The 12,749-nt window shown below is 47.4% G+C and overlaps 3 protein-coding genes across 3 annotated transcripts; 2 read left to right on the top strand and 1 right to left on the bottom strand.

Moving 5' to 3' along the window:
• Positions 1-1,640: 1,640 nt before the first annotated feature.
• BKA55DRAFT_583488 (uncharacterized protein) lies at positions 1,641-2,784 on the bottom strand. The gene is made up of 5 exons (XM_046194218.1): positions 2,664-2,784; positions 2,476-2,611; positions 2,277-2,421; positions 2,141-2,215; positions 1,641-2,088 (listed from the first exon to the last, which is right to left on the bottom strand). Exons 1-5 carry the CDS (start codon positions 2,748-2,750, stop codon positions 1,938-1,940), a joined length of 594 nt encoding a protein of 197 aa, XP_046042959.1. The 5' UTR covers positions 2,751-2,784; the 3' UTR covers positions 1,641-1,937.
• Positions 2,785-2,927: 143 nt separating this feature from the next.
• On the top strand, positions 2,928-7,182 carry BKA55DRAFT_583491 (uncharacterized protein). Its single transcript, XM_046194219.1, has 5 exons — positions 2,928-3,551; positions 3,601-3,657; positions 3,704-4,024; positions 4,098-4,299; positions 4,350-7,182. The coding sequence occupies exons 1-5, from the start codon at positions 3,120-3,122 to the stop codon at positions 7,100-7,102; spliced, it is 3,765 nt and encodes a 1,254-aa protein (XP_046042960.1). The 5' UTR covers positions 2,928-3,119; the 3' UTR covers positions 7,103-7,182.
• Positions 7,183-8,638: 1,456 nt separating this feature from the next.
• On the top strand, positions 8,639-12,602 carry BKA55DRAFT_545449 (ankyrin repeat-containing domain protein; the record flags this gene model as incomplete). The annotated part of the gene is made up of 3 exons (XM_046190820.1): positions 8,639-9,626; positions 9,675-10,485; positions 10,544-12,602. The coding sequence occupies 3 exons, from the start codon at positions 8,639-8,641 to the stop codon at positions 12,600-12,602; spliced, it is 3,858 nt and encodes a 1,285-aa protein (XP_046042961.1).
• Between the last annotated feature and the right edge of the window lie 147 nt (positions 12,603-12,749).

Genomic DNA, 12,749 nt, shown 5'->3' on the forward strand with positions numbered 1-12,749 from the left:
GCATACCGACTTCCGGAGAGTTCGTCAGACCTCAACGAACGAACATCAATCTGTTCCCGCGCAACCGCCCCTCCTGAATATATACGATCAGTTGAACGTTCTTGCAACAAACAAGACATCGACTCGTCAGTGTAGGTGGGGTATCTCACGCACTATGCAGAGGAAGGTGAAAGGAGATGGCAGTAAAAATGTGCAATAGATTTATGTCTTGTGCTACTGGGAGATTCGTCACTGCCGGACGGAACAAGCGACCGCTGAATGGCACCCCGTTCTACAGAGAAATGGAGATCACGCAAAATACACATATTTCTTCAAATGAATCAAGTTCTATACAGCTAGCTGATGCCATTGATCCCTCGTCGGCGTTGTCTAACTAAGTCAAGTCCTGTGAATAATGTGGAAGGGTGCGCTAAATCTTGGCACGCCAATAAAATGCCGCATATACCTGCGACAAGGTGTAGGGTAAGTCAAGACAAGGTCAGTTTCACTTCAAAATCGACAACCCAACATAAAGAATATATTGCCAATATGGACATCCTCGTATCATAGTGGTACAATATCAAAAATTCCATATGATATCGTGGCAATACGAGAAAGTCCGTATCATAAGGTTTATATTGCAGCATATTGTTTTATTGCTATATTATTAGCAACACTTCGTACGTAGCGAAGAATAATGCTACCAAAGCCGTACGTAATCAAGAAGAGCGGTTATTGTCCTAGCTAGAATAAAATAGCCAAAATAAGTAGATACCTCTGAGATCTGCGACTGAAGTAAAGGGTGCAACCAACAGCATACCCTCCCTAGGCATATCATGGCCAATCAGCTCGAATCAAACTTGGGAAGCGCGTAATGGAAGAAATTCAGAGACAATGCCTGCTTCACATTATGTCTACTTCCAGTGACTTGCGCCGTAATTTGAGCGATACAAGAGGTTGACACATTCATCTCGGGCCAGGTCCTGCCGAAGTAAAGCATATTGTCGGATCAGTTGAATGCGACACCAAGCATTTAACGTACACGATAAGCTTGCCGATCAGACAAGCATGCCGATCAGTATACTGTGCAGCTAAAAGTAGCTTACCCTATAGTATTTTAAACCATAAATAGCTAAAAATCTATAAAAAATATTTTTAAAAATAGTATAGTTATTTATATAGAGAAGAATTTTTAAAAGAATTTTAAATATTTTATTTTTTATAGAAAACCTTAAAATACAGTGTATTTTACAGTGTAAGTATACTTTAAGGTTTATAGCTATATAGAATTTTTTAAAAAATCTAAGAAAATTAATAAGGCTTATTTTAAGACTTATATATCTATTAATAAAATTTTAGCTATTTTAAGCTTAATTTGGATTTTTAAGAATTATTTAAAAAGTTGTCTTTAAGGTGAAAAGTGGAACTGATCGGCATGCTTGTCTGATCGGCAAGCTTATCGTGTACGTTAGCCTCTTTTTGATGTTTCATGAAGGCACAGCCCGCCCCACATGCTTCTCCTTAGCTATGCGCACGCGAGGTGAGCACAGTGCGGCGTTGTAACACTGGACAGGTTGCCCCACATGGATCAACACGCTAGCTGTATACGAGGAGCAAGAGAAACTCTGTGGCCTTACAAATTGGTACTGGTTCTAAGTTTAGTGCCGCATGAGCATTAAGATGCTCGGCCCAGATGCTATCCCATGATGCCCCCGCAGTGACTTACAACAAGCTTTCACTCAAAAGAGGCGCAAAATACTTAAATTATTTGTGGAAGCTAAGCCACATGCACTTGTCTATCTTGATATACTGCATTTGTCACAGAGCTGCTGAATACTTCGGAGAGGCTCATCCCATTTCGAAACTGTCTATTAATCCACAAGGATTCCGCTCCTCCCTTCTGTTAATAATACACTGCAGTAAACCAAGGAATAGATCGAAGTAAAATACGTGAGTGTTCACCCAAGAAGATTCATCAACGATTCACCCGAGACTGATGCGGATCCCCCAAACTGGTCAGTAGATAAGTTCTGTACCCATGAGGGCGCTTCGGGGGTTGGGAGTATGTTTCCTCCTTCTCGAAGGGCAGAAACCGGGATGATATAAGCACTATGAGATGATGAGTTCAGTGTTACTTTAATGAGGAGATGTTTTCTCATACCGATTGTTCAGATTGACCGAACTGAATGCGCCCACAACCTCTTTGAACGTCTGCTCAGACCAGTTGACTGAGTCCCTGTACACATAATACATCAGTCATGGAAATGAGAGGAGGATATATTTCTTTCTGGACTTACATCTTGTTTACTACTATGACGAGTTTCTCTCGTGGGTTGACCATACTACTGGACAACGTAACTGAGAGTTTCTCGGCAGATGGGCCCCAGCTAGATGAATCGGAAGCATCGACAACCCAGAAAGCAACATCTGGTGTCTGGCTTTCTAGAGCGACGTGGTTAATATACAATAGAATAGGGAAAGTTGCTGGCGACATACTCTGAACAGTAAAGGTTCCAGAAGGGGCGTAAAAGGATTGAGCACGTCCATTTTTCTCGAAGAATGGTACAATTTTCTCATACTGACTAATCCCCTCACTTTCCAGCTGCTTCAGTTGGGGAAGCTCAAGCCCGCACTATAGCGAGTTAGCATATACTTGAACCTCGATTACTTAGAATTGCGCCCACCTTGTAAATGAGGCTGCCGATCAGGGCTTTCTTGCCAGCCCCATCGTTGCCAAGAACACTGAGAGATTTTGTGCCCATGATGTTCATTTAACGTGGACTTTCCTACAATAAAACATCAGATTTTTTGGAATGCCCAGAATGAATGACGATGGGGCGGGGTAGAAAGGAAAAATTATTTGCTGAGTCATGCACGTGACCATCCCTCAAACAATGGGATTTATTCGAGGACTAACTGACTTTTTGCCGAAAACACACTAACCATCCGGTCAATCTACAACTTAGTGGAAGCTGTACTGCGGGGCGGCCCGTCCACTTTCTGCTGAAGATTTCAGGAGGCTTGCTTTGTGAGATCACGCCACCAACAGCCGCAGTGCTAAAAAACGAGTCCAGCCGACGTCGTTATTTTTTGTATATCGTTTTATTTTCTAAGAGGTAGATCAAAGCCTTTCAATCATCATGAAGCATGTACAACGCTTCAAAGCCCGGATTCTTGGGCGGTCGGAGTCGCCACCCAAGCCGACACTTGAGAACTCATGCCCCCGCCTGGACGAGTCCTCAAGCAGTGTAACGGAGCCAACAAAATCCCGCACTACCACACATGGCCTATTCATATTAGCGGACAGCAAGCCAGATGAGGCAGGTCTCATGGATTTTCCAGTAGACATTGTTGCGATTCATGGCCTTAATGGAAATGCAATCTCAACATGGCGACACGAGCCTGATGGCACCGTATGGCTTCGGGACCTCCTCCCCAATTTTTTACCTGGATGTCGGGTCTACACATATGGCTATCCTTCCAAAATATGGTCTCAATCGTCCGAAAGGGTTCAGGAGTATGCACTCAACCTTCTGGTTTCTTTAAGAGATGTTCGGGAAGATTTAAATGCCGTAATTTACCTGATTCGCTCATTCAGCTCTAGTCTGACACCCTTCTTAGAGCAAACGATCTATCATATTTGTGTGCCATAGTCTTGGTGGAATTGTCTTCAAACAGGTGCGTATAACCACCAAGAGAAGAACACGAGATTGACCTATTTCAGGCGCTTGTTGCTGCTCACGAAAACGACGACCTGTATGGGGACGTACTGAAGTCTGTCCGAGGCGTCGTGTTTTTGGCTACTCCACATAGAGGAAGTAATGCAGCAAATCTAGCCAGTATTTGCGGTTCAATTGTCAATAGCTTCGCGTCTGCTGGATTAGGACCGAAAACAGTGAGGACTGACCTGCTCAAAACTTTAATATATGACTCGGATACGCTCCAAGACCTGACGATGTCAGCACGGAACCGTTTAGGCAATATTCACGTAGTTTCGTTCTATGAAACTTTGCCTTTGCCAATGGGCCCGCTGTCCTCCTCCTTGGTAAGTCTGTGTAGCACTACACGCAATAATCGTCTGTCAATGCTTTGGCAACGCAAGCTTACGTCAGGGACAGGTTGTCAGCCCTGCTTCTGCTATGCTTGGCATTCCATACGAAGAAGTAATTCCCATGCCAGAAGATCACAGAACTATTTGTCGTTTTCCTGGCGAGACAGAAAGCTACTTGAAAGTGGCGAGAGCTCTTCGAAGGATTGCCACTAAGTCCTCAAATGTCGGCCCAACAATCAAGCGCACCAGCACGCACTCATCTAATATTGGTAACCACCTCACGACTTGTTTTATTGATCAATCGCTGATTGTACTCAAGTCCTTAGTGGCTTGGAAAGAACCTGCATGTTGCTTCTTAGTGATAACGATGTCGCGAAAGATGTTGAACCGCCCCCAAAGCCAGTTCCTGGCACATGTCAGTGGATTCGCGGCCACAGTTTGTTCGTCTCTTGGCTCGAAAAAGGTACCAATGCTCTCCTGTGGCTTACAGGTCATCCGGGCTGCGGTAAGACAATGCTGTCCTACTCGTTGGCCCAATATTTCGATGATGCCTGCAATAAGTCTCGGAATGTCCTCATCTATCTGTGCCAGAACAAGAACAAGCAGACGGATGCGAGGGCAGTACTCATTGGCCTTATCCTTCAGATAATTCATCGCCATCGCTCGCTTGTTAGATATATTCGTTCAGCGTTTGAAAAACAAGGATCAAGCATCATTCAGTCCTTCGCCTCGCTCTGGCGTATTTTTCTTAGGATTACAATGGACCCCAAATCCGGGCCCCTATATGTTATTCTAGACGCGCTCGATGAGTGTGAGAAGACATCGTGTCATCAATTGCTCGTCTCGATATCTGACATGCTCACCGACTCTTCTCAGTCGATAAAGGGTGGTAGCAGGGTCAAGTTTCTTATCACAAGCCGACCATTTCTTCACCAATCCTATGCCAACAGTCAAAAAGTGTTTCAATCTCAAATATCAATCGATGATGACCAAACTGGCTACACTGAAGACCTTCAGACTTTCATCCAAGAGCGAATCCATGAAATTTCTCTCAACAGGCAATTCTCAAACGACATCAGGGACTTTTTATGTGAAGCGATAATGTCTAAAGCCGATCGGACTTTTCTATGGATTCACATGGTTCTCGCATCGATCGAGAAGAGTCTACTTACTTCGAGGAAAGAGTTCCAGAAGATTATAACCAGCATTCCTGAAGGCCTCGCCGAAATATATCATCGTTATCTGACTGCCATACCCTTGGATCATCAAGAGGACGCGTCAAAATTACTGAAGCTACTTTTAGCATGCTCCAGGCCCCTGTCTCTGGACGAACTCAACATCGCATTCACCATGGACCCTTCGTACACTACGGCTGAGTCGATCATGCAAAACTCTCATAACTCAATTGCTCACACTGTTCAGGGTATCCTAGGGTCTTTAGTAAGGGTCACAGGGCAACAAGTATCCTTGGTCCACCAGTCCGTGAAGGACTATCTCCAAGATCAATACATCGCTAGCATCGACAGCCCTCCTGCGATACGTAGGGTTAATCCGCAAGGCTCCGCTCTACAGCTGGCTACTGTATGCATCCAATACCTTCTTCTTGATGATTTCACAGTCGACTTCTTTCCAACAAATGACTCGCCTACTTCGGTCATTGCAGAAGAAACAGACGTCTTTGGCGAGCTACCTCTGGGCGACTTTGAAGGCGACTTTTGGGACCAAGAAGATCACGACCTGGACTCCAATACGTTGTTTCACGATCCCGCTATCCTGCGTCCTGAAATCTGCGATTCATTGGTCTCAGACTATCCTTTTTACACATATGCATCGTTGCATTGGGCAGAACACTTCGCTAGATGCGAGGAAGATGCACCAGAAGAGCTCAAAGATTTTGCAAGATCACTACTGAATCCTGACACAGCAAATTGCCGTAATTGGCTACGCTTCTATCATGTAAAAGCTCCAACACCACTAGATGACGACCTCATGGACCAGAATCCAATCATCCTAGCATCACAGTTCGACTCATATACTGTCCTAAAAAGTCTGCTTCTTGATTGTGAGCCTTCTCAAGTCATTAAAAATCAGAGTCTTTACTGGGCGTCTCGACTTGGTCATGACCGCATCGTTACTGCTCTTCTACAGTCAGGTGCTGAACCTGATACGCGGCAGCTGGAGGGGCAGACAGCACTCACAGTTGCATCCGAGCACGGCAATCGATCCTGTGTCACAGCTCTGCTCGCAGACAGTCGAATCAATGTGAATGCTCCAGGCAGAAACGGACGGACTGCACTCTCGTTTGCCTGCGGAGGTGGACATGATGACATCGTCAAAGAATTACTGAACCAGAAAGCTTGCAATCCCGACGAACCGGATAATGCAGGAGCAACCCCATTCTTCTGGGCCGTAGGGGGAGGTCATCACTCAATCCTTTCCACCCTAGCAAGGCTTCGCAGTGTTGACATCAACCACCGGGACAAGACAGGACGTACAGCCGTTTCATGGGCTTCTGGAGACGGCATGGCCGACACCCTCATACGACTACTAAAACTTCCACGCATTAATATTAATGCCAAAGACAATAAAGGGAGATCGCCTCTCTCATGGGCAGCAGGAAATGGTTGTACGGATGTAGTTGAAATACTCCTCGCAAGTCCAAAAATAGACAAGACGAGCATCGATAACGACAACAGAAATGCGATATCATGGGCCAGTGCACGAGGACACTGTCAGGTTCTCGTCAGGCTTCTCGAAGCAGGCTGCCCAGGAGTCGATGCCGAAGATATCGATGGATGGACGCCTCTAGCATGGGCTATCCAGACTGACTCGCCCGATACAGTTCAGGCTCTTATCAGTGACGAAAACGTTCTGATTGAACGGCGTGATAGAGGTGGAAGGACTGCTTTGTCATGGGCTGTCGAATATGGACATATAGAAGTTGTTAAAGTGCTTCTTAGAGCTGGCGCTGACACTGGGACACAAACTAGGAGTGGCAGAACCCCAGCGATGATAGCTAAGGACTTCGGCAGGGATGACATAGTAAAAGAACTCGAGGTGTATGGGCCATAGTGTCACAAGAGACAGTATGTTATTGTTATATATAGTTTGATATCGATCACAATAGTTAATTCTCGTAAGATTTATGCGGCATCAGTTAATAAAAACTTGCTTGGCATTTTCCGAGTGGAACCTAAGTAGGAGCGCAGATGATGGTTAATAACATCTCATCTATATTAATTGCGAAATTTAGGAAATTTAGTGATGCAGCTTTAGGATAAGATCTTAATGCAACCTTGGCGTGTAAGCTGGGACTACGCTCGGAAGAGGAGGTGGAGATAGTGTGTGGATAATAATGGCTCGATTCTCAAAACGGTGATGTAGCGTCGAATACGGTAGATGAAACTGCTCCTTGCTAGCTCCGATATGTGAAGTGGTGTCAATTTAGGACTGGGGGCGACAGACGTGGAGTCTCGAGAGCGGCTAAACTTCGGCTAATGACAAAAATGCAGCTCCGACCCATGCTTGACCCAGACCTCATTTTTGGAGGTTTACGAGCCATCGACTATCCAATCAAAAACAAGTATTACTTACACTATCAGCAATAAACTGAGTAATAGCAGAATTTCAACCGGACTTAAGCTTATATGTATTTTTAAATCTTGTGAATATTAAATAGAATTGAATATAAGAGAATAAGGGTTTAAAATTATCGTTTTACTCTGTTATGAGCTTGTAATCCCCTTTTTGCGTGACTTTATTGCTAAGCGCAGTGGCTAGGCACGTGATGAGCTGATTCGAGGCAACTCCAAGAACCGGCCTCGATGTTCTTACGGCATCTGCTGCCGTTATGTCCTTACCACCGTTATCGACAGTAGTAGCATCATCCATTAGAGACGGTTCCAGTTACAATAACGGTAGTCATCCCACCTTGGCCTTACTTCCACACCCTCCATTCACGCAGCCGTAGTTTCAACTTACGCACTAAGTTCACGCTACCGTTAGCGCCAAGCTCTTAATTCTGATAGTGGATGGAAGAATGATTACATCTAAGCAGAAGAAAACTAAGGTATTGTCGTCTGGTGGCATAGTGTAATCACTTTTAACGCTTTATGTTTTCTTGAACTTAAACTTTCACGCTCTTATTCTTGTACTGGTGGGTATAGGCATATGTGTTTCACCATCTAACCTCGCCTCTCGCCTCACTTTATTGATTGGCTTATATGATACGAGTGCCACTCCTCCGATTAAGGCAGTCTAATATTACGACGTAGACATGGTGAGCGGCACCACCCGCCAATGGGTTTTCTTCTTCGCCTGCCATCCGCCTTTCGTGCGCCGCCAATCGCTCCGCATTTGGGAGGCGGTTGCTTTGACATGGATTTCTTCACCAATCATGCGGCAACAACGCCCAGCCTGCCGCAAGTTGCTGCACAGAGGCACTGTGAGGCTGACTGATGGAATCCTCACTCGTCCTCAGAGCCTAATAAATGCCCGCTGCCACCAAGAACATGCGGGCCTCGCCATGCGCCTCCTCGAGCGCTCCTCTGTTGCGATTGTCAGTCCATACAACACGTCTTCCTCTTCGCTCGACATCGATCGCCGACCATGTCGAATCCCCAGAAGTACACGGTCGGCTGGATTTGTGCCGTCACCACCGAGTTTGTCGCTGCGCGAGCCTTCTTTGACGAAAAACACGACCAACTCGAAACAATCGCCGATAATGACAATAATAACTATGCTCTGGGGAAAATCGGGAAGCACAACGTTGTCATGGCCGTCTTGCCTAAATCTGAGTATGGCACGACCTCCGCCGCGACTGTGGCAAGGGACATGCTGCGCAGCTTTCCAAACATTCGTTTCGGATTGATGGTCGGTATCGGCGGCGGCGCCCCCAACGCAAAGCACGATATACGACTTGGCGATGTTATTGTGAGTACCCGTGGCAGTGGGAAAGGCGGTGTGTTTCAATATGACTATGGTAAAGCGATTCAGGAGCATGCGTTCGTGACGACAGGATCCTTGAACCAGCCGCCACAGTTGCTCCTCACAGCATTGAGCGGGCTCGAGGCTGAATACGAGTTGGAAGGGCATCAGCTCAGCGCCCACATTGATAGGGCATTGGAACAATGGCCCCGCCTACGGCAGAAGTATTCTCGGCCATCCCCCGACAGCGATAGACTCTACCGGCCCGACGTTGTTCATACGGACTCGTCGAAAAAATGCGGCGACGTGTGCAGCAACGATCCCGCTTGTCTGGTGGATCGAAAAGAACGGGGCGAGCAGAAGGATGACCCTGCCATCCATTATGGGTTGATCGCCAGCGCAAATCAGTTGATGAAGGACGCACTTGCGCGGGACAAGCTGGCGGCTAGTATGGATGTCCTTTGTTTCGAGATGGAGGCGGCCGGCTTGATGAACCACTTCCCGTGTCTGGTGATCCGCGGGATATGCGATTATTCTGACTCGCACAAGAGCAAGGAGTGGCAGGGCTTTGCGGCAATGATGGCAGCGGCGTATGCCAAAGATCTCCTACGCCAGATTCCTCCCAGCAAGGTCGAGGCTGAGAAGCCTATTAGCGAAGTCCTCGGTTCTAGTTAGTATCACAAGGCCAGCTCACGCTTTCTCTTCTAACCTTGAACAGTCGAATCCACGGGAAATGAAACCAAATATGCGGTGATGAGTATGGCATCTGACCATCATTTCGCCAAAATCGAGCGATGGCTGTCCCCGCCAGATTGTTCAACCAATGCCAACTTGGCAAGAAAACGCCGTCATCCCGGCACTGGGACCTGGCTTCTAAACAGTCCCGTCTTCCAGGAATGGACAGTTGGAACACGCCGGCATCTGTGGCTCTACGGCTTGGCAGGATGTGGCAAGACCATTCTGATTACGACGATTCTAGATCATCTTCTGCAATTAGACACCTACACCACCCTTGCCTTCTTCTTCGACTTTAACGATGCCAGGAAACAGAAATTGGAGGATCTCCTACGCTCGCTAGCAATTCAGCTTTATCATGCCGGGAATGAAGCCGCGAGAAGACTTGATAGTCTTTTCACTTCGCATGATGATGGACGGAGACAACCAGATACAAATGCCTTATCAGCCTGTGTTGATACAATGATACAAATTGCTGGAAAGGTTTTCGTTATCATTGACGCCCTAGATGAGTGTACAGCAAGGGAAGAACTTGTGCAATGGCTGAAGCATTTAGCATCCACGAAGGCTCAGCTCATCGTTACTGGCCGGCCTGAAATAGAGTTCCAAAGCGCGATCCCTCAGTCATTCGACAAGCTAAACTGTGTCCAACTTGATAAGAACGTTGTCAACGGTGACATACGCTCTTACGTTGAGGCAACGCTTGAGCAGAAGCCTGATTTCGTGGATAAGAAGTTATCTCCAAGTATTCTAGAGGAGATTCGTGACAAAATCGGAGATGGAGCCGATGGGATGTAAGTTTTGGCCTAGGTCATCTATATAAAGCAAACACGTTTTTGACATTCGTCGCAGGTTCAGATGGGCAGCTTGTCAACTGGAAAGTCTTGCGAGGTGTCTGAGCCCAAAAGCTATCAAGATAGCTCTCAGAGCTTTGCCCCGAGATCTGAATGAGACATATTACCGCATGCTCAAAAACATACCAGCGGAATACAAGAGCAGCGCTATTCGTCTCCTGCAATTTCTCGTCTACACCAAGAGGCCTCTGACGCTAGCAGAGGCCATCGAAGTGATAGCTACCGAGATAGATCAAGAACCTCGGGGCTTCGATGTTGATGGCAGACTATCTCTGAAAGCCGACGTCCTACGATACTGCCCCAGCTTGGTGATAATCGCCAAAGTCACAAACTACACCGAGACCGTGGAAGAACTTCATCTTGCTCACTTCTCTGTCAAAGAGTATCTTCTTGAACAAGCCCAGTTCGATCTTGAAAGTGCCAGCATTGTCATCACCAGAACCTGCCTGACTTATCTTGGTGATATCGAGAACAATTGCAGCACAATCAGATCCGATTTTCCCATGGCACGATATGCAGCAAAGTCCTGGATGGACTACGCCGCTTCGGCCGAGACTTCTGAAGAAATTGTTCGAATCACAGTTAGCTTTTTACGAAACGAGACAACATTTCAACGCTGGTGTCGATTGTATCAGGCCGACCGTGCATGGGACCGTACACCAGGACCTCCTAGAGCACCCAGACTATATTATGCTTGTCTAGGTGGCCTTGCAGGGGCCGCAAGAGATCTGGCGATAGAGGGAGCTGATGTTAACGCGCAGGGCGGCAAGTATGGTAATGCTCTGCAAGCTGCCTCATATAACGGCAACCGAGATATTGTGCAACTGCTCCTCGACAAAGGAGCCGATGTTAGTGCGCAGGGCGGTGAGTATGGTAATGCTCTGCAAGCTGCCTTATATAACGGTAACCGAGAGGTTGTGCAGCTGCTCCTCGACAAAGGAGCCGACGTTAGTCCGCAGGGCGGCCGGTATGGCAATGCTTTACAGGCCGCCTCATATAACGGCAACCGAGATGTTGTGCAACTGCTCCTCGACAAAGGAGCCGATGTTAACACGCAGGGCGGTGAGTACGGCAATGCTCTGCAAGCTGCCTTATGGAAGGGCAACCGACATGTTGTGCAACTGCTCCTCGACAAAGGAGCCGACGTTAATGCGCGGGGCGGCAGGTACGGTAACGCTCTACATATTGCCTTATATAACGGCAACCGAGAGGTTGTACAGCTGCTCCTCGACAAAGGAGCCGACGTTAATGCGCAGGGCGGCAAGTATGGTAATGCTCTGCAAGCTGCCTCATATAACGGTAACCGAGATGTACCGCTGCTTCTCGAAAAAGGAGCCGACGTTAATGCGCAGGGCGGCAAGTATGGTAATGCTCTGCAAGCTGCCTTGAATGAAGATGAAGGCCACCAAAAGGTTGTGCAATTGCTCCTTGACAAAGGAGCCGACGTTAGTGCACAGGGCGGCGAGTACGGCAATGCTTTACAGGCCGCCTCATTGAACGGCAACCGAGAGGTTGTACAGCTGCTCCTCGACAAAGGAGCCGACGTTAGTGCGCAGGGCGGCCGGTACGGCAATGCTTTACAGGCCGCCTCATATAACGGCAACCGAGATGTTGTGCAACTGCTCCTCGACAAAGGAGCCGACGTTAGTGCGCAGGGCGGCAAGTATGGTAATGCTCTGCAAGCTGCCTCATATAACGGCAACCGAGATGTTGTACCGCTGCTCCTCGATAAAGGAGCCGACGTTAATGCGCAGGGTGGCGAGTACGGCAATGCTTTGCAAGCTGCCTCATGGAAGGGCAACCGACATATTGTGCAACTGCTCCTCGACAACAGAGCCGATGCCAACGCGCAGGGCGGCAGGTACGGTAACGCTCTACAGACTGCCTCATTTAAGGGCAACCGAGAGGTTGTGCAACTGCTCCTCGACAAAGGAGCCGATGTTAATGCGTGGGGCGGCCCTTTTGGCAATGCTCTACAGACTGCCTTGTATCAGGGCAACCGAGAGGTTGTGCAATTACTCAATCTGAACAGCGCCAAGATGATGTCCAGAAAGTGATCCAGCTCGACAAATCTTAGGGAACGAACGAAATTACCTCGGCTTTAAACTACCGGTTTCGGTTGAACCTACGACCAAATCTCCAGCCTTTATGCTGCCGAAGCCATGGTCCCTACCTGTCATTCGTACCGAAGTAATTGCGTCAAT

The sequence above is a fragment of the Fusarium redolens genome, assembly GCF_020744475.1.
Source record: "Fusarium redolens strain MPI-CAGE-AT-0023 chromosome Unknown BKA55scaffold_23, whole genome shotgun sequence".
Classification (NCBI taxonomy): Eukaryota; Fungi; Ascomycota; class Sordariomycetes; order Hypocreales; family Nectriaceae; genus Fusarium; species Fusarium redolens.

Excerpts from the sequence above, each read along its gene's own strand:
- BKA55DRAFT_583491 (XM_046194219.1), top strand. The coding sequence starts at position 3,120 with ATGAAGCATGTACAACGCTTCAAAGCCCGGATTCTTGGGCGGTCGGAG. Across the intron at positions 3,552-3,600 it reads TTCGGGAAGATTTAAATGCC|AGCAAACGATCTATCATATT; the intron begins GTAATTTACCTG and ends CACCCTTCTTAG. Across the intron at positions 4,300-4,349 it reads CACGCACTCATCTAATATTG|TCCTTAGTGGCTTGGAAAGA; the intron begins GTAACCACCTCA and ends ATTGTACTCAAG.
- BKA55DRAFT_583488 (XM_046194218.1), bottom strand. The coding sequence starts at position 2,750 with ATGAACATCATGGGCACAAAATCTCTCAGTGTTCTTGGCAACGATGGG. Across the intron at positions 2,216-2,276 it reads GTCATAGTAGTAAACAAGAT|GGACTCAGTCAACTGGTCTG; the intron begins GTAAGTCCAGAA and ends TTATGTGTACAG. Across the intron at positions 2,089-2,140 it reads TCGGTCAATCTGAACAATCG|TGCTTATATCATCCCGGTTT; the intron begins GTATGAGAAAAC and ends ATCATCTCATAG.